Below are 26516 nucleotides of genomic sequence, written 5' to 3' on the forward strand. Positions count from 1 at the left end.
TTTTTTTTTTCTGCACTGAAGCAATCCGGATTTCGTTTTCCGGACAGTATTGTTGCAATCCAAAAAATAAAATCTGGAAACACCCAGAATGGTTTTTGATATGATGTTTTGTACTGTGTTTTGTGCATGTTACATAAGGTTCCTCCTCTACTTAGCGCGTAAGGGTGGCAGGGAATGCTTCACGTAGGAGAGACCGTCACCAACGGATGGAGGAGGATGGTCTTGTTCTGAGGCGTCGGGGTGCTAGGGGACGCCGTGCTGATGTCGAGCCTCAGCCGGTGCAGAATGAGCAAGAGTATGACGAGATGGACGTGCAGCAAATGGAGGAGGAGGAGCTTGAGGCAATGGATGATGACATGGAAGACGTCGAGCCACAGCGAAGGTGGATGAGGAAGAAGCGTGTGGTGGACTAGGGGTTCCAAGAATTTGTCCGGATTTCATTTTCTGGAAGGAGTTCGGATTATATATTCCGGACTAGGGGTATTTTTGGAAAAAAATAGGGCTTGCGAGAATTCCACAGGGTGGCAAAAGTAATACTCAAAAAATAACGCTTAGCCTAGCAGTTTTGGAGACTATGAATTAGGTTTATTTCCTAGAAACTACTACATTTTGGAAATAAACTGTGAGGATATGCTTATTTTCATTTTTTTATATGTAGACGAAGTCGTAAATGTCAGTTGAAACTCACGTAAAAAATTGGAGATTTTTTGGCTTCAAACTTAAGACATCACAAATACCTGATCTGACAATTTTGGCATTTGTCAGTTGAGCAAAGACTCGTAAGTTTATTTTCATCTTTATAAAGGCTTAAATATGTTTTGTTGTTTAAAAAGATATTTTTGCTACTTCAAAATTTATGGAATTTTCATTTTAATCCCAACAATAAATAAAAAAACAACTAAACTAAATGACTTGTATTGGATATATGTGTTAGCAATTGAAAGTCAAAGATTTTCATCAAAATTATGACCCAAACTTTTGCTAGGAGCAATATAAATATCAAAATTAATAAATATGTTTTGTTGTTTAAAAAGATATTTTTGATACTTCAAAATTTATGGAGTTTTCATTTTAATCCCAACAACAAATAAAAAAAACACCTAATATTGGATATATGTGTTAGCAATTGAAAGTCAAAAAGATTTTCATCAAAATTATGACCCATACTTTTGCTAGGAGCAATATAAATATCAAAATTAACATATAAATTATGAATATTAAACTAATGCAATTCTGAAATAAACATAAACAAATTTTGACATAAACTAATGCAAAATTAAAGTAAAACCCTCTTCATACTGATTTTGATTGTTACGCATTAAATTCTTGTGAGGGGGCAATGAGGAGAAAGGGAGGGATAATGTGAATAGAGTTGTCAAATAACCGAATTCCTAAGTCATATTTACTAAACTTCATAGAATTGAACCTCATAACATCTTGCCACATTTTTTAGATATAAAACTTAAAACCTTCAATAAAAGAGTATCCACAAGTGGCCTGATTAATTACTGCAAATATACATATTTTTTAATTATATATTATTGATGTGAAAGTATTTACCGATTTTCCAAATAAATAATTTCGAACAGAAAATCTAAATGATTATTTTTAGTGAGTTTCTCATCACAACCATGTTTTTTATTCATAAGACTCAAACACGAAATCTCACTTTAATGATCCAAGTTCAATTCCATTCAAATCAAACCAACCAACACAATCTTCATGAATATACATTTGATCAATATAGTATAGAAAATGTTTTTCCTCTTCAAAGTCTCAAGTTTGATTCCTCTGATACTAATTTATATGGGATAGTTTAATTTCTTTAAAAAAAATATAGAAAATGTTATATATAAAGACATCAATGAATCTCTACACATCTACAACAAGCTTTTGATTTAACCAAGTCAACCTTATAGTCACATTCAAAAAGGTCATTTCATTTTAATGGCACCCTCTTCAAGTTTTGTTACTATTGTGGTTGTGATTGGTTTAGTCTTAGCCCTACCTCTAATATTAAATTGGTTAGCAAAATTGGTCAGCACATATTATAAGCTTTCCAATCTTTGAGTATGCACATAATTAGATAGGCTGACATAAAAAGCATTAATCTTATAACCCTACATATTCAACGGTCAAACGGAAGGCACACATCGAATTAGAAAGAGATATGAAAGCCGTTTGTTTTGTTACTAGCTAGTTGCTTCCCATGCTTTCCAACCTATATTGCATTTAACCGCATAACATTTTGCCGCATTTTTTAGATCTAAAAACTTAAAAGTGTTCAGTAAAAATGTACCCAAAAAAAAAGTGTTCAATAAAAGAGCACCCGAAATGTGGGATTTGGAATGCATGCACTAGAAATGAAACTCACAACTTCATGTAGCTAGCATATAAATTGTCGTTGGATTGAGATCAAACACTTAAAATATCAAATTCAGTACAATAAATTTTAAAGAGTATTTAAAATTTGTATTAAAATTTAAACTGTCCGATATCGTTGAAATATCACTAATGTGTTGCCTACCTTAATGTGCGCGGGCAATCCAGATTTCAAAAATTGGCCTCATTGAAATACACATTTATAGAAGAAGTTTTACATGATCCCAAAAACTTAAAATAATACAATATTGAATTTTAATTAGCTTCTTTTTCTATCTTTTTTTTCAAATGCGTGTTTGTCCAAATCGAGTGTCTAAATGGTTGTGACTTACTCCATCAAATCACATTTATAACCGAATATTGTTTTTTTTTTCCTTTAAATTTATTGAATAATTGATGTATTTGAACTGATATAGTTCAGATACATCAGTTATTTAATGAATCTAAAAAGAAAATAATTGTTTATAAATGTGACCATAGAGCATAGGGAGTACCAAGTATTTACAACATTTATACCTAAATGGTATAGAAAAAGGTGTATATATATATATATATATATATATATATAGGGTTTTGCTAGAAGACACATTTTATTAAGGTGTCTTTTAGCAAGTTATTCTATGAGTATTTGTTAAAAGACACCAACTAATTTTTATGAAGGTGTCCTTTAGCAAAGTTATAACTAAAAAGTGGAAATATAGGGTTTTGCTAGAAGATATATATATATATATATAGACACACACACATCAATAATCTCCACTCATATATCTAAAATAAAAGCCTTTGAATTCATCACGTCAATCATATACTCACATTCAAAAGGTTAACTTCATTTCAATGGCACCATCTTCAAGTTTTGTTCATATTATGGTAGTTCTTAGTTTAGTTTTGGTGTTAGGTGGTATTGTTCCTAAAGGTGAAGCTAGGAGAAGAGCTTTTTTTGTATTTGGAGATTCACTTGTCGATAATGGAAATAACAACTATTTGCTTACTACTGCTCGTGCTGATTCTCCTCCTTATGGAATTGATTATCCAACTCGTAGACCAACTGGTCGTTTTTCAAATGGCTTCAATATTCCTGATCTTATCAGCTAAGTTTCCATGCATATTTATTAACCTTTTTTTTTTTTTTTGGCTTAATTTCAATTTTGTTCTACCCATTTTTACAGATTCATGAATTTAGACCTTCAACTTTTAAATCCAACAAATATTGCTTCCCATTTTAAAATATTAAAAAATTTCTCTAGACATTGAATTTGAGGCTTATTTTTTTTTTTTGTTGTGTCAAGTTGAATAATGAGTTGGCCGGTCACTAGATGAAGTGTCAAACAATTTTTAAACGAATTTTTTTTTTTTAGTCAAGAAACAACATTTTATTCATATTCAAACAATTTTTTTTTGTCAAGAAATAACATGGAAAATAAAATGATAAAATTGGATATAAAAAATAGACCTCAAATTTACTGGTTACTTTCTTTTATGAAATTTTAAAAATTGAGAAACTATATTGTTTTAAAATTTTGGAATAGGAAGTCAAAAATCGAAAAAAGTGCATTTAAATCTATTTTTTGTAACATCAAATCTATGTTTTTCAAATAGTAAAACATATCTATAACAAACTATCCTTTTTCAGGTCAGCAACTTGAAACTGTGTCTACTTTACCATATTTGAGCCCAGAATTAAAAGGGCATAAACTTCTAATTGGTGCCAATTTTGGTTCAGCTGGAATTGGAATCCTTAATGATACAGGAGATCAATTTGTAAGTAGTTTAATCACAAAACACACTACCTTTGCTACCTATACCAGTTCATATAATGCATACTCAAATAATACATGCTATAAGTATTTGGTCCATGTCATAAAAATTCTACAAAGTTTTACGTTGGTTGTCGAGGCCTAACACAACTCTCTCCTTTTACCCGGGCTTGGGACCGGCCTTGGCAGGATTAAATAATACATGCTACAAGTACTGAATAAAAAAAATTATAAAGTTATTGGCCAAATTACATGTGACACAAATTTAGAATAGACTCTGATACTATTTGTTCTACATTGCGATCGTAGTTACACTATAAACCTTGATAATGCAACTTTTGTTTGCAGATAAATGTGGTAAAAATGCATACACAACTGGATTACTTTGAAGAGTATCAACGTCGATTAACGAATTTAATAGGCGGTCGGAGGACTAGAAGACTTGTTAATCAAGCATTGTTTCTCATGACAGTTGGAGGCAATGATTTTGTAAACAACTATTACCTTGTGCCTTCTTCTTCAAGGTCTCGCCAATATCCATTACCACACTATGTCAAGTTCCTCATTTGTGAGTACAGAAAGCACTTACAGGTAAAACTGTACATGCATTTTTTTTCTTCCAATTCTTACTTAGCAAAAGCTATATATAATGTATTTGTTTACCATATTCCACAGTAAAACTCACCTTTTCAAAAAAATGTCATGAATAGATATATTTTTTTAAAACCTATGTGTTTGTTCTTCTTAATGAATTCTTACGAAACTTATTGCAGAGGCTATATGATTTGGGCGCTCGGCGAGTTCTAGTCACCGGAACAGGACCATTGGGTTGTGCTCCTGCAGAACTCGCTACGCGTAGCAGAAATGGTGAATGCTCGGTGGAACTACAACGTGGTGCAGCATTATACAACCCTCAACTTGAACAAATGTTACAAAGACTCAATAGGAAACTTGGCAGTGACATTTTCATTGCTGCAAATACAGCACAAATGCACAAAGATTTTGTTACTAATCCAACAGCTTATGGTAATAATACTTTATATTAGACTCTATTGCCAACTTTCATTTTCAACAACTAGTTTCTCATTATTGAGTCACAAATAGTAACATTTAATTTATGTTGTTGAATTAATTGTGTAGGATTTGTTACATCAAAAGTAGCTTGTTGTGGGCAAGGACCCTATAATGGCATTGGAGTGTGCACAACATGCTCCAACTTGTGCCCTAACAGAGACTTGTATGTATTTTGGGATCCATTCCATCCATCTGAAAAGGCAAATAGACTTATTGTGGAGCAAATTATGTCAGGTTCAACAAGATACATGAAGCCAATGAACCTTAGCACCATTCTTTCATTGGATGCTAGCACATGAATTAGATTAATGGCCTTATCAATCATTATCTTGGTCACAACTCTACTTATTGTAATCAACTTTATTCTTAATTTGTAAGTTATTAAGTGTGTTATTTCCATAGTGTCATCGGTGTGTTACTTCCCTTTCTTCCACATGCCTTATAGGTTTGATCATTTAATCTCACATCAAAAGATTCTCATTGCAAGGACGAATCTAACATGGGGCAATGGGGTTAGGTTACCTCATTTGGCTAGTTTATTTTTAACCAATATGATATTATTGTTAAGTTGCGCAATAAAACAGAAATACACTAGCGCATGTTAAGTTGCGCTAGTGTATTCCGAGCTCATTTTAAGTTGCGCTAGTGTATTCTGAACAGAAATACACTAGCGCATGTTAAGTTGCGCTAGTGTATTCTGACCACAACTTAACATAAGCTCAGAATACACTAGCGCAAGTTAAGTTGCGTAGGGGCATTTTGGACTTTTACTTTGGGAATGAGCAGAACCGTTTGGGTAAAGAGCATAATTCTAACATAAGATCTATTATTTAACACTTACTCTCAAACTTATGATGCATCAACAAGAAGCATTGAGAGTTTGTCAAACTAAAATAAAATGAACAACATACTTGATAATATAAACTCAAAACATCCGATGTGCAAACACTATCCAGTAAAGTTTACTAAGCTTTAAACTTGTTACAAAATCAACCTTGCAAATAAACCTAACCAACTAATACAATAACTAATAGAGAGATGCAATAGCAAAGTGAGTAACGACCATAGAAAAGAGAACCATCCAAAGAGAATGATCATTATAAAGAAGCAATAATCAAAGAAAGAGAGAGAACCAAATCAAGAAAACATAACCATTCCAAAACAGTCTAAAAAAAAATGAACCAAACCAACCCAAACAAAGAGATATAACAAAACATAAGAATCAATAGAGTAGCAGTGAAACAGCAGAATCAATAAAGAGAAGCAAACAAATAGAAGAACTAATGGAGACAGAAGCGATGTAACTAAATAATAAAGAGAGAGATACTCAATCAAAAAGAAGAATGAATAAGGAGATGAACAATCAAACAAATAGAAGAATCAATAGGAGTAAAATCAATCAAAGACAAGAACCAATCCTTATAGGATTAATAAAATCGAAGAATCAATAGAGAGAATCAATCAAACAGAAGAATTAATAGAGAAATAATCAATTAAATTGAAAAAACAATTTGGAGAGGATTGATAAGAAGATAATAGGGAGACGATGAATCAAACAAAATAAACCAATAAAGAGAGGATCAACCAAACTGAAGAATCCAATATGGAGAAGATCAATCAAAAAGAAGAGTCCATAGGGAAGCCAGAAAGGATCAATCAAGCGAAAACGTGTTAGGAAGATGAGTAATCAAACATAACCAAACCAAGCAAAATCAAATGAAACCAACTCAAAAAAATCCAAAACAATATAGAGAAGAACAATCGAGGAAGAAACAATCAAACAAAGAAATCAGAATATCAAAAGAGAGAAGGGAAACCAAACAAGGGGCACCAACCAAATCAAACAATCATGTTGAGTTTTGACTCAAAATTTTGTGTTTGCGTTTCAGCAAAATCGTGGCACGATTTGGAGAAATCTTGACATGATTTTGGTTCAAAAATTGGAGTTTGCTTCGACAAAAATTGTGGCCAGATAGAAGAAAATCGTGGCACGATTTTGGATAACGTTCAGTATTGTACTGTACTGACTTAAAATCGTGGCTCGATTTTGACAGATCTAAAACACTATTTAAGCATGCCTGTACCCATTTGTTGAGTAAGCTTGGTGAATCTCATGGAAACCAAATGAGGGAACTTTTCGGGTATTTAGATACTAAAGGTTGGGTTCTTTGTGTGAGGTTCAAAGCTTCAAGATGTGAATCTTGGAGAACCAAAAGAGAGGGCTATTGGGAAAGTGTTGGTGCCTTTTGGGGAGAGATTCACGGGGTTGGGAAACACATCAAAGGAGAGTCTTTGTGAGCAACTTGGGTGAGTCTTGTGAAACCAAAAGAGAATATCCTTAGTTAAATTAAAGGCTAAGGGTTTGCTCTATTTTGGGGGTTAGATTCTATAGTTAGGAAGCAATTGGGAAACACCTTGGGAGAGTGAATATCATTGAGTCCTTTGTTCACGGGAAGAGATTGGGAAAATGGTAGAAACAAGGTTTGTTATTTCTGAGCTTGTTGAAGCTAATTTCTTGTTACCTTTTTGTATCTCTTTGTAAAGGACTCATTGATGAGAGATCAATCTCTCCCCTAGAGTAGGTCATTGTTGGATTGAACTGGGTAAACATTTCTTGGTGTGTTGTTCTCTTTTCACCACTCTCTTCATCTTGTTTTTCTTTGATTAGATTGTAGTTTTGTTTTACACTTGATTTTTGGGTTAGATCTAGATTGTTTTTGTTGCTTGTGGTCATTTTGGTTATTGGTTGCCATTGATACTTACTCCATAAATCCAAATTTCATTGGTGCGAGATTTGGAATGTCTGAATTCACAACAAATCACATATAAAGAGAGAAACCAATCAACCGAAAATATTATAGAAATTCCACCAACTCAGTCAGATTACTGGCTCACAATAGAACAACAAAACAATATAGCCACAAAAAAACTCATTCTATTATGGTGTTTTATTGCGAGCCACAAAAAATTATGAATAGAACACCAAATCAATATATCACATCATTCATTCTATTTCTTTCTCAATCAAGATGTAGAATGGTGTTTGGGTGTCCATAAATTATTTTCTCGTTTGGAACTCCCTATTGATGGTGGTTGAAGCTGGTCAGTTTGGACCAAAATTAGAGATAGGAATGGCAATGGGACAGAGACGATTTTTACCTTCCTTGTCCCGAATTCCAAATACTTACCCATTACCTTACTCAATCACAATGGAGATGATAAATTGTACTCCACCCTCATTCTCGATAGGTTCAAGTATCCCAATGCCAAAAAGAATATTCCCCCCAAACTCATGACCCAAAAGAAAATTAAATTCACATTAAGTGAGTGACTAGATGCCCAAGGATATGGGTTTTTGTTGCCATGTCTTATTGGAGAACTCGGGGAAGTGAGAGTGTTGTAAGTGAGTGATTGGTTTAGGGTTTACTTGAGATATGTTTAGGTTTCTATTATATTACAAGGTAATCAAGTAATTTTCTATATTCGCGGCGGGTTCGAAGGTGATAAAAAATATCCATGTTACGTACCAACCTCATACCTGTATATGGAAATTGGGAAAAAATCATACCCAAACCTAGTCAAAGTGGGAAAAATATGTTAAATCAAGGTGGGTTTGAATGGACACGCACAAGTACATGTTTTTGTTGACATGTTTGATTGGGGACGACCATCACGAGAATGTTGTCACTCTTCATGAGAGTTAGAGGAGTTGTCAATGGTTTGAGGAACATATTGTATTGTTTTCACTCAAGTCGTTGTAATTCAGTTTTATCCTAGATCATGCAACTTCATAGGTGTTTTGAGTGTTTTGTAGGGAGTAATTCATGTAAATTGACAAATCAAGACATCATGTGAAGGATCAAGGCTATGGAATTGATAACCAAGGGTTCTTAGAAGGTTGTTGAAGATAATGCAAAGTGAAGAAAATTCATTTCAAGTTCATAGGAGTTTTCAGGCGGTAGAACGATCGAAAACGGGAAGAAAACGCAAGAAAACACACATGAGGGGCTGCCCCAGGCGCCTACCCCATGTGCCCCTACGCCTTGCACAACATTGATTGCTGCCTTAGGCGGCCAGATGCGGGCAGAAGGTACTTTTTGCTTGTTTTCCAAGCTGGATAGGTGCAAAGGCCAATTTTCTTCTCTTAAACCCTACCTAAACTTATGCTACAAATAGAGACCCTTGAACACTATTTTATTCATTCATAAACATTGACGGTTTAAGGCAAGGGTCAAACATCAGAGTTTCAAGGCAAAATTTTCTTTCTCTTGTTCTCTCTAGAGTTTGTTTTTCTATTGTTTTGTTATGATGTTTGTTGCCATGTGCAACTAAACCTCTTGATTAAGGTTCCAAGATGAATCCCTTCTTATTTGTTGGATATTCTTAATAAAGTTTTTCATTCAGTTTATGCTTTGATTGTGTCCAGTTTAAATTAGATTATGTCTGTTCTTTAATACTTTTTCAATTGGTTAACTATGAGTGTAATCTTGAAAATTGATCCGTAGGATAAAAGTAGGCCCCGACAACCCGAAATTATATTAGTTCCATTGAATTTTTTAATTACAATTTCTTATAGAAGTTAGGAAGTTAAGGTTTGAATTTCTTCCGTCATTACTGTTTTCTTTTGACAGCGCCATACATAATCTAAACCTAGGTTAGTTCGACAATAGTTTTTGTGGGAAACTTGTATGAGTTTTACCGTTGGATTCATTAGATTATGAGTAGGCACCCCAAAGGCAATTTGATTTCTTAAAAGATAATTCCAACAAAGACGAAGGTGGGATTTAAGGATTTCCTAATCACCATTAATAATCTGAATCAAAAACCTAATCTTGCATTGGTACAATTCTATTCAATTCTATTTTCTTTCATCTTTTAAAATAAGTTTTATTAGTTACTAAGTTGAACGACAATCCCTGTGGAGAACGATAAACTTACTACTTTATTACTTGTTACGATTTAGTGCACTTGCCAATTTCGTCCATCAAAAAAGTTGGGTTTTCTTTTTGTTGAATAAGGTATTTTTTATGATGGGCTTTGAAGTTTAAATACAATTTTGGTATTTGGGTGAAGATTGGAGGTGGTTTGTGGAGGTTTTTTTTTTTTTTTATGGTTATCGGGTGAATGAAGATTTTGAGGGTGGGTTTATGTAGAGGAGGTTGTGGTTAATTGATTTGAGTGAAGTTTTTGTGGAGATTGGTGAAGATTTGATGAAGTTTGGGTGTTTTTGTAGGTTGAGGATTTGAAAGTTGTTTAACATGTATGTTATTTGAACAACTATTTTATGACATCTTATGGAACAATTAGATATACAAAGAAATGTATATAGTGATACGAAAACCAAACAATATATAGAAAGTAATTAAGAATACAATGAAAATATAAGAGATACAGACGTTTCAAAAGATGTCACAAAATCTGTCACAAAATGGTTGTAAAAATGTCACAAAATCTTTCGGTTTTGATTCATATTCTTTAATTGACATGACAACACAACATTTGGAAACTTAATTATTACAAAAATAGTATCATGATTCCGTTTTTTTGTTTTCAATTGATACATACATATTTGTAAACATATATTTGTATTGCAAAAGCACTATCATGATCTATATTTTTATTGTTATTGTGATTCCGTTTTTTGTTTTCAATTGATACGTATTTGTATGCATATATTTGTATTGCAAAAGTAGTATCATGATCCATATTTTTATTGTGATTACGAAATTAAACATAAAAATTAGTCCAATGTTTTTTGTTGTTAAGGAAACCATAACAAAATAAATTATTTGAAAACTTTTTTTTTGAAAGAAAATTATTTGAAAACTTAGTTACTAAAATAAAAATATTATAATGTATATTTCATATTTGTTATGAAACTAAAATAAAATCTGAAAACATGAATTAAGATATTGATTGTATCCATATTTGTTTTGCAATCATCAAAATATATTATAATATCCTCACATTATTATTGTGAAAATAAAAATAAAACAATTGTACATTTCATTAAATGCCAAACTCATGACATTCCTTGGTTTGTTTCAAGACGTCACGTGTCACATGAGAATAAAAGTACCATATATACATTCGAGAAAAACCCTCAAATTTATATAATATAGATTATGATATACGTTAAAAAGGGATTAGATAGCGCTCTTTTTTTTTTTTTGGCTATTTATAGCGCTTTAAAAGCAGTATTGTAAAGGGCACTGGAGGGTGGAGTTGGGAAAAATGTGCGATATATTTGAATCCAAGCCATAGTGATATCGTCAAATTTATGTGATAAGGATATCCTATAAAAAATAAATAAAATTCTGCCATATTTCATTTCATTGTCATCATCTTAGAGTAAAAAATCATAACTCTAAGGTCCATGAAATGTGGGAAAAAAAGAAAAAAAATACAATTTTTTAATGCGTGCACAAATACCAAATGACAACTAATCAAACATTCTAACATAAAGTATAATTTACGATTCTTTTTCTAGAGCCAGAACTCATTCTTCTCAATGCACGCAGTAGCCTTTACGACACTTAAGAGTATGATTTTTCACTTGTGGACAATCTTTATCTGTTATACAAGGAATATGAACATGTAAATTAGAGAAATCACATACTATTATGACAAGATATGTGGAAACAAATAGAATCATAACATAAATAAACTTCAAAGTTTCAACCATTTTTTTTCGCTCTTTGCATCTAAAAAATAGGATATGATTTGATGTATTTATAGTGTATAAAGTTAATGCTCTCATGAAAATAATTACCTAGTTTAGTCATTTTTAAAATTTTAAAAACACCCTTCATTAAATTAGAATACTCACTAAATGCCTCTTGATTGTATCAGTGTGTTGTGTTTGTCCTTTTCACTAGAGTTGAATATTATTTAGCTAACTTTTCGCTATACTTTTTCCTTCAAAAAAAAAGTTCATTACTTTTTTTAACCTTTGGTGACAATAGTTGAATATTATTTAGCTAACTTTTCGCTATACTTTTTCCTTCAAAAAAAAGTTCATTACTTTTTTTAACCTTTGGTGACAATAAAGGGAAAATAATTATTTTAGACCATGGTAAAATTATCTATGAATATAATGTACCGTTGGGATGAGAACATATTTATGCACAAGTGGAATGTATGTAGGATCAATTTATTTTTTGATTTAATCACGGGATCATAAAAAATGTGAGACATTTGCTAAAACCATGTGTCTGAATTGCATCATAGAAGTTCTTTCATGTATGGGATTACAAAATTAATAGCATTAACTAGACCTCTACCCGTGCGATGCACGGACAATTTTTGTCGAATTACTCTTTATTTATAGCAATTGTACTCTAAACATATAAATTTTAATATATTGGTGTGAACGTAAACGTCCACCCGTGCAACGTGGGCAAATTATATTGAATTATTATTGATAATATTGTAATTTAAATAAATAATTTACTATCGGTAATGAATTGGTTTAAGTGGTAAAAAAATTAGACCTAGGGGTTCGATTGTTGAAAAATTTCGGTTGGGAGAGGAAGAACTCAACATGTTTGTCCAACATGTTCCATATTTTTTTTTTTTTTTTATATATTGATGGTGTTTTTCTTTTTCTACGTTTTTGCTTTCGTTTTGTGCTTGGTTTTGGTCTTTTGGTTTCTGATATGTCCCCTTGTTATACATATTTTTTATTTTATTTATTTATTTAGTTGGTAGCATAGGATAGGAGTTTCTATTAAATTAAACAAACCTTGTTCATTTAGTTTTTTGGAAGTTGTTTTAGCTATACAAACCGTAGAACTACTAATAAGTGGAGTTTTTAGAAATTGGTTTAGTAGTTAATCATTTATTTTTATAATTATGTTTAGTAGTCCATGTCAAGTTATTTCTAACCAAGTGGATATAACTTGACATGGACTACTAAACCACTTGTCCATGATAGGTTGTACAAATTAATTAATCTCAAACTCATTATGAAAATTTCAAAAATATCCACAAACATAACTAAGAGACATAATTCTAACTAATGATTTAATTTTATAATTCAAAAGCTGGACAATTTCATAGTTTTTTTTTAAAGTAGATTTGGACGGATACCCACGATTACTGGTTTTTGTTAAACTTATAGTTGATAGTTTATAACTGTCTCTGGTAATAATATTCTTTCATGTGCTTTTATTTTTCTTCCCTTTTCACCAAGTTATTTTTTAAAAGGAAAATGCTAGATATCAAGAATGATTTTATCAAGAAAAATTCAAGAATGACATGGCAAAATAATCACCATTAGATTTCAGTCCCACCACCCCATGATTTCCGCACCACCCCATGATTTCCGGTCAAGTTGAGATTTTATTGGCTAACATTAATTTCAGAACAATTTCTTGATAAAATCTAAGGGTGATTATTCTGCCATGTCATTCTTGAATCTTTCTTGATAAAATCTTTCTTGATATATAGCATTGCTCTTTTTAAAATGCTACTTCAACTGCATAAAGCCTACAACCTATCTTAGCATAAACTTGATAGTGGCAATAAATGCATCAGAAATTTTGTTTAGAGTGGCAATATTTGCACATTTTGATATAATCTAGGATTTTAATCGTTAAAGGTGAGTAAGGTTGCAAAATCCTAGATTTTGGGTTTTAAGTCACTATTTTGACAAAAATGGCTATAATGCACCTGTCGTGGGCAGTCATGACAGAAAGAAATCAATGCAAATCCAAGACAGATGCAACAATATAAGCAAGATTATAGCCACCATCACAACAAAAGTTCAAATCAGCTATACGATTTCCTCTGAGCATATGTCTTCAGATATGCATGAGTTCAATTTGTTGCAGTTATTCAGAGTGTGCGGGAGGTCAAAAAGAGCAGTTAGAATCCTAAATGTCCTTTGGAAACCTCCCACCCATGATTGGGTCCAGAGCCGGCCCAAGGCATAGACCCGGGGTTCGACAGCCTAGGGCCCAAGCATGCAGGGGTCCCAAAAAAGTTTTGAACATTGGGGTGTGTATATAACAATATGTGCTTTATAAGGATGTCTGTATAGAAAATGCACCAAAAGGGCCCTTAAACTGTTTTTTTCATCTAAAGGGCTCCTACCAATGCAAAAAGGGGGTATGTATAGAAACACAAAGCTTTAGCAAACAAAAACACAACTCAACAGAAACGAAAACTCTGCCGAAATGCAAAATCAGAAAAACGCATCAAGGTTGCCGAGTCCTTCATCTCCAACCTTGGTGATATGATGTGTCAAATACATCTAAATATTGAAATTGCTCATTTTGAAATTTGATCCAAGAAATTGGGAGAATCTTGATAACACAACAAAAGATATTCTAGTTGAAAATGGACCTACTAGAGAAATGAATCTTAATTTCCCAATGACTCATGCAAATTATTCAACAAAATTAAGCAATGATAAGATTAATATTGAAAATGGGATAATATCTTATCAATCGTCATAACTAATGCATGTTTCATTCAACGTTTATCGCAAAATGTTAAGACCGGACTTGGTTGGTTCAAAGCTAATGCGGACGGATCAGCGTTAGGAAGTCATCCCATGGTTCTGGAGTTATGTTCAGGAGTCACAAAGCTAGATTCATAGGAGGCTATGCAGAGAACATTGGCTTTGGGAGTTATGTTCATGGCACAATTTGTGGGTTGAAAGCGATAATCAAATGGTGGCAATGAAGCTTAATAGTATCGTTGAAACAATTGCCTAGCCTTAATATTTTATTTGAACGCATGCATTTAAAGAAGGCAACTATACAGTTGATGCATTAGCTAATCATGCTCCAATCTATCTCACACCCATTGGTGGGATGACCCTCCTAGTTTCATTCGTTATTGGTATTCTAGGGATCTTACAGGTTTTCCAAATTTTAGGCTTGTGGTTTAATTGGGTTTGGCTTCGTTCCCCAATTTTGTATCTTTTTCTTTCTTTTAATATATTTTGTCTTTTATCAAAAAAAATGTCTTCATTTTAAATAATTTTTTATTTTATTTATAGATGTATGTTATTTGACCAACTATATTATGACATCTTATGAGACAATAAAATTTATACAAAGAAATTTATGTGGCGACAAAAAAACCTAAAGCAACGGAAAGAGTAAGAACACAAGAAAAGTATAAGAGAGAGAATTGTTTCAGAAGTTGTCATAAAATTGGCCGTGTCATTTCCTCTTAAATTAATTCCAAGATTTTCTTTTTGGTACAAAATTAATTCCAAGATTTTTTTTGAGGAAAAAAATTAATTCCAAGATTATTATAGCCGAAAACCTTTCTTTGAATTTTCTTTGTTCGTTGACCTATATAACGGTGTCAAAAACTCTGAAATTAATGTGGCTTGAGAAAAATCAACTAATTTTGTATTATATTTGGGACAAAACTCAATAGTGTCCAAAAAATGCATTAAATTCGTTGTCAAAAAATAATTTCTTATTCAATGTTTTCTTTGCAACTTGATTTATCACGACCATTTCAGCATATAGTAGCTTCTACTACAATTAATGGCAACTTTCTTGGCAATTATTGTTAAGATTAAGAAAGGCCGGGGGAGACTGTGCCATCATCATCTTCAACTATATATACACATTTCATGGCAATAGGGAGTGTATTTAGAAGGAGAAGATCTTAAGACAAATATAGAGAGAAAATAAAAGAGGTTGAGGATGTCATGTCACAGGAGGGATGACATTGCGATACAAGTGTTGCAAAAGCAGTATATGGCCAATGTCATCCTCATGTGACATGATGTCCTACAATCACTTTCTTGTAATCTCTTAATTTCTGATGCATTAGATATGTCTAGTTCACAAAAAGAATCAAAGTAATTGTTTCTATTCAAATGCGCAAGGAAGGTTGGTTTATATATAAAGTTTAATTTTGATATACTATCTCTGTAAAATGTTTTATACTATCAGCAAATTATAATTATTAATAGAATTTAATTTTTATACTCTTTTAAAATGTAAATGTACGTTAAGTGTTTTGTTACCACGTCAATTAATGAATATGAAAACACTTGAGTTTTTATATTCATTAATTACGTGATATGTATGTGTAAAATAATTGTACAATGACAAAATATTTTAATTAAACTGATCATTTATATGTGTTGTTTTAATCAGAAGTAGTTATCACTAAAATCAAACAATTTTTATGATCGATTGACGGTGTAAAACATTGTTATACCGACGTCAATTAATTTTTATAATTTAATTTTTATACTCTTTTAAAATGTAAATGTACGTTAAGTGTTTTGTTACCACGTCAATTAATGAATACAAACAAGTTTTTATTCATCAAACTTCTTTTAAGTATCAGTAGTTGTGTTGTGTTATGGCGGATGTGTGAGTTGAACTCACTACCTTCTCATCATTACCTTCTCAAAATAAATGCAACGACCTTATAATAAGTTATCACCCCTTCAACAAGATTGTTAGTAACCTATTGTCTGAAAACATGATCAATCAATATTGAGAAATATTGAGGACGATATATTTGCTGGAGTAGAAGATCTATGTGTTGAAAAAGGTCATGCCTAAGTCAATTTTGTCATTATAAGGAATAGTTGGGCAAGTGGTGTGTTATTAATTTGGCCCCTTTATTATATTTGAAGTTCCTTTGACCAAAAAAAGAAAAAGGAATCAAAATAGGGAGAGGCTCCTTCTATAGAAAGTGATTGGGTGGGTTCTATAATATAGGGACGTAAAAGATGCTCATTATATAGAAAGTGATTTGATGTCGTATCCTTAACCATGCATGTTTTTTTGTGTGCAGTCAACCACTCAACCCCTGCATGGTTTAAGTATGAACACACAAACTTTTCTTGGAAAATACTTAGTTAAGTATAAGGATTTGAACACTAGCTTTAAACACACATACATAATTGAAAAAATGTAGAGAGAAAATAATTAAATAATATTTCTTTTTTAAATAATTAAATGAAATGTATTTTCGTGTGTGGGTGCTTAAGTGATGTGTTTAAGAGCTTGTGCTCAAGTCCTTGTGAGCTTAGTTCAGTTGGTATAGACAATGCATAATATATGCAATGTTCGGGGTTCGAACCCGGCCACCACAAAAAAAAAAAAAAGCTTGTGCCCAAGCAAGTCTTTCTCACTTTTCATAAAATTTTTTCATAAAATTTTATACGCGAGAATGAAATTTTATATTTTGCAAAATTAATTATTTTCGAAACATGAAATTTAAGATTTTCATGAATGAAGTAAAATATTTTGATATGTTTGAGTTATATGAATCAATGACAAATTCATCTTGGGAACAAAATACAATTTACAAAAATCAAAGAGAGTTGAGAATGACAAATACATATGCCAATTTGTATTACGGGGTTTGATCTTCCTATCAATATTTGGATCGTGCTGGCATTTTTGGTCTTTTTTGTTTATTTTTTGCTTTTACCATTGTGTATTTTAGTTACTAAGATTTTATCCCAAAATTTCATCAAGTTGAAGTGCTTAGACACAGAACCAAATATATAGAAATCTAACTCATCTCTACTCAAAAGTGAACAAATAATAAAAAGTAAAAGTCGCAAAAATCACCAGTCAAGTTTAATGCACTTGAAATTAGAGGATGAAAGATTGAGGTTGTGGATCTGTTTGTAAAAACAACCTTTTTTGTCACATGGTAAAGGCAACCTTTTGTGAAAATCTTTTGGCCAAATACCTCCTTGGATCCTTTAAGTTTCGGGTTTGTTTCAGATAGATCCTTTAAGTTTCTAAGGTTTCAGATATGTCTTTAAGTTTCGAGTTTGTTTCGGATAGGTCCTTTAAGTTTCTAAGGTTTCAGATAGATCATTTAAGTTTCGAGTTTGTTTCAGATAGGTCATTTCTATCAACCTTCGTTAAGTCAAAGTTGATCTGTCCGTTAAGCAAAAGTTGATCTGGTTGGGGAAAAAATTGATGCCAAGTGTCAGAGAGAACCATCTTAGCCACTTAACGGACATATCAACTTTGGCTTAACGGACAGAACAACTTTGGCTTAACGGAGGTTGACAGAAAGGACCTATCCGAAACAAACTCGAAACTTAAAGGACCTATTTGAAACCTTAGAAACTTAAAGGACCTATCTGAAACAAACGTGAAACTTAAAGGACCCAGAGAGGTATTTGGCCAAATCTTTTTTTTTAATTTATTTTTTTATGAAATTTTGATTAAATTATATGTTTAGATGTTTTTGAGATTTAGATAGTAACAAGTTGTGTTTATATTTTACCAATAATATAACAAATATAATAAAAATTCTTATCTTTTTCAATAATATCAATAAAATATTATTCTTAAAAGAAAATTGGTTTAAGGGTATCACTCAAATAATGAAAAATAGGTCCAAAAATACCATGTATTGTTTTATATATTGTTATAGATTAATTTAAAGATTTTTGGGTTTGAAGAGAAATGGAATGGCAAAGAATGGATGGATATTTGTGTGTTTGGGTTTGAAATTTTAGCTTGATGATAATTGTCTTTTGAAATAAAGCTTGATGAAATTTTTAAAATAGAGAGAAATTCAAGCAAATTGTTCACTTATATAGGAATAATATTAAGGTTATCATATGTAACAGTTTCAATGTCATTGACAATTGGATTGTCTGTCGTGTTTCAGGAATAACCTGAGGAGACCTTGTAGTATTTCTAGCTATATTTCGCATTAGTTTGATATTCATAATGATTAACTATAATGAAGATGTTCCTATATTCATGAACAATCTTTGCATATTACCTACTAAAATTGGCTAGGATTCCTTTTTTGGAGTTACATTAGCTTTGTATCTTTTTTGTAATAGATTTTTACCCCACTTGATTATTATCTTTATTCTCTTCATGATCACGAGAATCCTTAGCCTTTCTACATTCACTGATCAATTGTCCATATTTTTGAAGTAGTTGAGGAAACTTAGGCTTTGTTTGGGAGTTTGGAGGGGAAGGGAGGAGAGGGCTTTGGGGGGTTGGAAATATATAGAAAAATGGACAAAAAATTCACATTTTTTGAAAAAACAGTTTTTTAGAGAATGATAAACTAATACTTATGATTAATATACTTTTAATTTTAAGAATATTATAACAACATAGATTAAATTTGAAAAATTCATATAAACCCTCCATAACCCCCAAAACCCTCCCCCAATACAAAGTTCCCCCAAATGAGGGGGATTTTTTATTATGAGTAAAAAATTAACCTCCAAAGCCCTCTCCTCTCAATGTCTTCTATTTCTTCCACTTGCTCCTTCCTTTTTTTCCAAAACCCTCCCCTCCCCCTCCAAACTCCCAAACAAAGCCTTAGGGTTTCTCATATAATCAATATCAATAAAGAAACTAAGAAAGAAAAATCCTTTCCTTTCTACGAACACTTCATCTATGAATTTACCAAAACAAGAGCATAGTGTCCAAAACTTCTATCGAACAAAGACATATTAGTGTTGTTATCCAAGAAAATTAGAGTTCCAGAGCTACATGTGATGGCAAAATATGATCTTTGGCCTCCAATAGTACTCGTGTTAACACTGATGTCAAAACCAAACCTTGCATTGTGGTCTAATGGTGCAGATAAGGATTTAAGTTCTTACTTCATGTGATAATTTTCAAATGACCTGGATCGACGTTCCATGTAGTGGATTACACACTCGTCAAATCTTCCACTGAAGAAGGTAGCTCGTAAAATCGCCTAGTGAGGTGGTACCCCATTTACCAAGATCTTTCCAATGAACTTGTATTTGGGCACACAATTCTTCAAATTTCAAAAGTGTTGCACCCTTTGGCCATATCACGCGGTGATAATAAGTGACGAAATCATGTTATTTTCATCGGCACTTATTAACTTGTTTTAAAAGTAATCCTTATCAAAAAACCAATTTATTGTAAATAAAAATTATTACAACTTTATACCTAAACGCTACTTCTATCTATTTTCCAACCCTTTTCTTGGTTTGAGACTTGGTTATAATGAAACATAGAATCTGGACACAAGGACCTTCGCTAGGCAAGACAATTTAGAGAGTTTCAAGAATTTCTTGGAGAGCTGAAGGTGAGGAGTTCCACGGAGTTCTCGGGATAAAGGCTAGAGCACACTCACGGCCTGGGAGAGCAACATTTCTCCCAATGGAGTATGGCGTTGTTAGTGACTTATGAAGACCAAATTGATTTTCCCTCCACTTGAAGAAGCCTCGAGTTGTTGGGCGAGCATGAGTTTGCCCAACGAGCCTGCACTTTTTGTACTCTTTTAAAAATACTTTCACATTATAAGACTTGTTTTAGAAATAGAGATATGGAGATAAGTTGTGATTCACCATTTGAAATCATTAGGGCTTGGATTCAAGTTAAGTTAGTTGATGAGTTTCCATCTTCAAACTTCTTCTTCGTGCGAGTTACTCTACTCATATGGGTAACTAATATTTCTCTGTGTTTGGAATTAGATGTATGTAGCTAGGATTTCAATGTAAGTTGATCTGGCTAGTTGTATATAATTTGTTATTCAATATAATCTTTGGTTTAGCTATATACTTAATGGTTTTTCCGACGTGCAATCCAAAAATGATTATTTGATTTAGAAAGTGTGAGACATCATATGTTTATCTAAGGGATATGTTTTAAGCCATGTGTAGATACTAATGCAGAGAGGGTTTGGTTTACATTCATATTCAACTATCAAGTCGTATGTCACTGAATCAATTAGCTATTTTGCTCAACATCGAAATTTAATTGATAAAATGGATTTGCTTCATTTGGAAGACATGTCAATGTACGATAAGGGATAGGTGGAATTATATTTGAATCTTAAAAAGTATATAATTGATCAATGAGAACCATAATCTACTTTTTAAAATGTTTCAACAAACAAACTCTTTTTGGACCTTGACTTAGAGTAGAGCATAACTTGAATGTCTAAACTAATGTGCATCTTTGTAATTTTTTTTTTAACCGCAAAATATATTTAAAATTCGATCCCAGCTGAAGACGACGTGAGACCGGTAAATCAGAGACTACAAAAGGCGCCGTATATAAGCGGAACATTCAAAATAAAGATGTGAAATACACACATCACCTACTTAAGACCTACCTTCAACACCCATGAACCCCATAACCACCAAAACCAATTTCACTGCCTAAAACAAATTCCATCGCAAACAACCATTGGAAACGAAATATATAAATACCCATCGCCGCTACTCACTACAAAAAAAAAGTCCTCGCAATCAAACATCCTCTTCACCTCCCCATGGTTAAGCCACACCCAAAATGTTGAATTCAACCACTCCTTCGGCTTTCACTACCTCTATACCCCCGATCCGCCGAAGAAGAAACACCATAATCGACCAAAGAAAACTTGAATCAAAGATTTGACTCCCGATCTCGAATCAAAATCGATCGGCCCAGCAGACTCTAGCGACAAATTAGTACGGTACCCCTCATATCCCCAATCCATCGAAGAGGACACCATAACCAGCCGAACCACATAGAGTTAGACACTAGCTCCTGATCTCGAAACAAATATAACCGGCCCACCAGAATCCAGAGCACAAATCAGTATGGCATTCGATAGGATGGGCAGTGAGTAAACCAAAATCATGTCAAAAAAGGAAACAAGATCAGCTCGAAAACCCCCCAAAAACAATGGAACCAAACTGAAACAAGAGCTAGCGGCGACGAATAGGACCCAACACAAAGGCGGCCTACAACAGAAACACCAAAGAGCTCACCACTAAACACCTTCTCATCACCTCCATACATAAACAACGTCCACACCTCCTCTAAATCACCTTATGTCCACCGTGAGTTTCGATAGATCCGAGTCCAGATTATACTGCTACCATAAATGACCACTCAAACCAACACCTACACTTCCTCCCCCAACCATCTCACAACACAACTATCACCACCACCATAAACAAACGTCATCTCTAACCAACCTGTGAGTCACCACAACGTACCCATACATCACCACCACACAACCACCACCAAATTGCAAATACAACTATAGACCAAGGAAACGCCAGGAAAAAAATTGCCAGAGAAAAGCATGATAAACCGACGTCAACGCCGCATCAGCAACCACCTTTCCCACCATCTCCACTGTCATTACACCAATAACCACCATCTCTGCTGCCATCGCCGTCAACGAGACCCACTACAACACCACCCCCTACACTAAAACACCTCCTAACCACCACCCTATCACCACCTCCTTACCACTATGACTCAAGAACTCCGCACCAACACTGCCTTATCACCAACAACAAAACGTGAACAGCTCTGCCACGAACAAAACATGAAAAAAAAACCACCACCCCATCACCACCATAACCACCAAGACTCAAGACCTCCTCACCAGCACCACCTTATCATCACAAACAAACGTGGACATCACCAGATGGAATAAAACTGGAGTAGATCGTAGAAATCTAAAAAAAGGATATCGGATCTGGAAACTGTGAAAAAACGGACAAGGACAACAACCCAGAGGGGATAAAGACGGTGGTGTGGAGACGTAGTCTCGTCGCACCAACACTGCATGTGATCTACATCTCACCTGCGACTTTGGATAAAGGGAGAAAACAAAGATGTTTTAGCTTTAGTTTAGAGAGAGGTCAGAGGAAAATAATTTTGGAGAGAGAAGTTGTTGTAAAATCAAGTGAAACATGTGGGTCTTTGTAGTTTGATAATTTATTTCTGTTAAAACCGACAATTTTTGCTATTGTGTGAGGATACTTAAAATCCTCTTTTATCACGCGGCCATATGAATATTGTTAAATTTACATAATCACATTCCATTATGACAAGAAATATGGAAATAAATAGAATCATAGCATAAACAAACTTAAGAGTTTGAATAATATTTTTTGCTCTCTACTTCTAAAAAGTTGGATATGATTTGATATATTTATAGTGTATAAAGTTTATGCTCTCATACACAAACTTAAGAGTTTCAATCATATTTTTCGCTCTCTGCTCTAAAAAATAGGATATGATTTGATATATTTATAGTGTATAAAATTTATGCTCTCATACACAAACTTAAGAGTTTCAATCATATTTTTCGCTCTCTGCTTCTAAAAATAGGATATAATTTGGTATATTTATAGTGTATAAAGTTTATTCTCTCATGAAAATAATTACATAGTTTAGGCATTTTTTTAATTTTAAAAACCCTTCATAAAATTAGAATACTGAATAAATGCCTCAATGTGTTGTGTTTGTCCTTTTTACGCTTAGAAAGAATTCAAATAATAAACTTGATAATCATAAGAATTGAATATTATTTAGCTACCTTTTCGCTATACATTTACCATAAAAAAAAGTTCATTACTTTTTTTATCGTTCGGTGATGAGAAAGGGAAAAGAAATTGAACCATGGTAAAATTATCTACGGATATAATGTACCATGAAAATTGCTGTTGACACATATGCAAAGGCTGAGAAACACGAGTAATTTACCTAAATACCCCTCGGCAGTTAACTACCGAGGATTTCAAAACCGGCTGCAGTTAACTACCGAGGAAAACCTCGTAAGTTAACTACCGATGTTCTTCTGCTACAAATCTCGCAGAAGCTCTCTCATCCATTATTCATCTCATCTTACAATTTTTTTTCCAAATCTCTCTGAAAAACCCAACCAAATCCAGCCAAATTAATTCAACAAAATCACAAGTAAGTAATTATAATGGTATTAACTTACATTTTAGTTGTTATAAATGTTTTTATTATTTAGGTTTTGAGTAGATTTATTAATTTTAGTTTACTTTTTGAGTAGATTTACATGTTATAATTCATTTTTAGAGTAGATGTTAGTTGATTAATGTTGTTAAAATGTTTGCACGATGTTTATGTTATAATTTAGAATTTTAGGGTTATTTTTTATTTTGGTGTTTTATATTTTTTTTTTATTTTAGTTTTTAAGTATATTTACATGTAAGAGTATATGATTTATTTTAAGATTAGATATAAGTTGAATAATTTTGTTATATTTTACAATATTTTTGTGTTTTATTTTTTAGGGTAAAACATTTTAGGGTTATTTTTATGATTTTTAGGGTTTATGTAAAATTTACACTTCAAGTGTTTGATGAAATGTTTGAATGAGTTTTTCATTGATTGTTTTCAATTTCTTATTGTGTAGATTTGAAGCAATGGACGGGTGGATAGACGTTCATGCAGAATTCAACGGCGGAGAACCTCAGAGGTTGAAGGTTCGGTGCCTTGATGTAATGTTAAGAGGTCTCAAGGATCAACTGAATGAATTCAACCAAGGAGTCAACCCCGGAGACACAAGGAGGGTGGAATACTCCGGTATAAACGTCCAATGCTCGCGAGGGGAGGGTATCATTCACTTGGGTGGAGTTAAAGAACGACAAAAACGTGACGAGCATGTTTTGGGAGCACATCATGTTCCAGTGGATCGATATACGGGTGACGTTGCTGATATCAACTGAAGATATCATCAACAGCTTGATTTCGCCAGAAGATCGTCATTAGTTAGGGTAAGGTGCATTCCAACTACAACAATTGTCTTACCTCTGAAATGGGGTAATTCAAACTTGCCAAACGGCGAGGACTCAAGCATTTCGCTCGGCATTCATGTTTTTCCTTTGAAAAGATTAAATTCTTGTTAGGCTGGTTTAGATGAAGGTATTAAGTGTCAAGGAATGGACCTCATTTCGTTGGCAGTTGAATACCATCATCTAAAGCAAGCCTAACAAAAATTTATTCTTTTCAAAGGAAAACAAGAATGCCGGGTGAAATGCTTGAGTCCTGTTGTTTGGCGAGTTTGAATTTACCCCATTTCAGAGGTAAGACGATTGTGGTAGTTGGAATGCACATTTCAACTACAACAATTGTCTTACTCTGGATGAGGCAATTCAAACTTGTTAATCGGCATGACTCCAACATTCGATGAGCATTTTGAATGATGGTATTCAAGTGTCAATGAATGGACCTCATTCTTTTGACACTTGAATACCATCATTTAAAATGTTGATCGCATGCTGGAGTCCTGCTGCTTAGCTAGTTTGAATTTGCCCCATTCAGGGGCAAGACAATTGTGTAGTTGGAAGATGCATGTAATGTAATGTAATTGTCGACATACATTCGAACGAATTCACGCTATCGCAATATTTATTCGAATTCACGCTATCGCAATATTTATTCGAATTCACGCTATCGCAATATTTATTTGAATTCACGCTATTGCAATTTTTATTCGAATTCACGCTATCGTAATATTTATTCGAATTCATGCTATCGCAATTTTTATTCGAATTCACGTTAGATTTAATTAGTTTTTATTCGAATACGCAATTATTCAAAACTCGACTTTAATCGAAATTATTCAAAACACGATTTTTATTCAAAGCATCAGGAAAATGTAGTTTAATGTACCAAAATGAGCACGACATATAAACAAACATAAAAAAAAACCAACACAAGTAGCCATTACAAGCCACTACACATCTTTCTCATCACACAGGTTAATCGGGTTGTCCGCTACAGTCCTTGGGGCACCTTCTTTTGGTTGAGGACCAAAATAGCATGTCCTCCCGCTCATCCTCAACCTCGAGTGATTGTACACCGGCACCTTCGAACCCTTTTTTTTTTTCGGAACCAACACAAACAATTCCATGTCATGTCATAGGCGATTTTTCTTTGTTCTTCTCATCACCTTGAACGTTACCCTGATTCTGATTCTGATTCTGAGACATATCTACATTAAAAAAAATGGCGACCAAAACCTAAACTAAACAACAATGTCATAAAATCATAAAATCAAAAACTAAACCTAAACCTAAACTATCATCAAAACCTACACCTAAACCTAAACAATTCTAACAATTCTACAACAATTCATCAAAACCTAAACCTAACAATTCTAACAATTCTAACCTAAACTATCCTAAAATCATAAACCTAACAATTCTAACAATTTTAACAATTCTACAACAAATCGTCAAAATAATAAAACCTATATAATCGAAATTTAACAAAAAAAAAACAAACAATTCCAGGGACGAAGCTAGAAAAAATCATTAAGGGTGGCGATTTTTTTTTTTACAGACCGATCACATAAAATTTACTTTATTGAGTGAATGGGCGCATGGTTTATATTTAAAATTTAAAATATTGTGAATCATACAATTGAACATAAATGATTAATGAGCTCCACCAGAAGGTAAATTGTTCGAGAGAACTCAAGCTTGATTCCTGGATCGAGCATTTGTTGGTCAGGCTATACATAGGTCACATCCGAACTTCATATTACCAAGGGTCACTTTCATTAGAAACTGGA

The 26516-nt window shown here is 33.0% G+C and overlaps 1 protein-coding gene across 1 annotated transcript; it reads left to right on the forward strand.

Annotated features, from left to right (window-relative positions):
- The first annotated feature begins 3141 nt into the window (after positions 1–3141).
- LOC146903929 (GDSL esterase/lipase At5g33370-like) lies at positions 3142–5765 on the forward strand. Its single transcript, XM_085725557.1, has 5 exons — positions 3142–3472; positions 4016–4143; positions 4488–4730; positions 4913–5165; positions 5280–5765. Exons 1-5 carry the CDS (start codon positions 3220–3222, stop codon positions 5510–5512), a joined length of 1110 nt encoding a protein of 369 aa, XP_085581683.1. The 5' UTR covers positions 3142–3219; the 3' UTR covers positions 5513–5765.
- Positions 5766–26516: the final 20751 nt, after the last annotated feature.

The sequence above is a fragment of the Medicago sativa genome, chromosome 7, assembly GCF_051527215.1.
Source record: "Medicago sativa cultivar Bolivia chromosome 7, Bolivia_mono, whole genome shotgun sequence".
NCBI classification, from domain to species: Eukaryota; Viridiplantae; Streptophyta; class Magnoliopsida; order Fabales; family Fabaceae; genus Medicago; species Medicago sativa.

Coding starts and splice junctions, on each gene's coding strand:
- LOC146903929 (XM_085725557.1), top strand. CDS start 3,220: ATGGCACCATCTTCAAGTTTTGTTCATATTATGGTAGTTCTTAGTTTA. Junction 4,144..4,487: donor ATGATACAGGAGATCAATTT/GTAAGTAGTTTA, acceptor TTTTGTTTGCAG/ATAAATGTGGTAAAAATGCA. Junction 4,731..4,912: donor AGTACAGAAAGCACTTACAG/GTAAAACTGTAC, acceptor AACTTATTGCAG/AGGCTATATGATTTGGGCGC.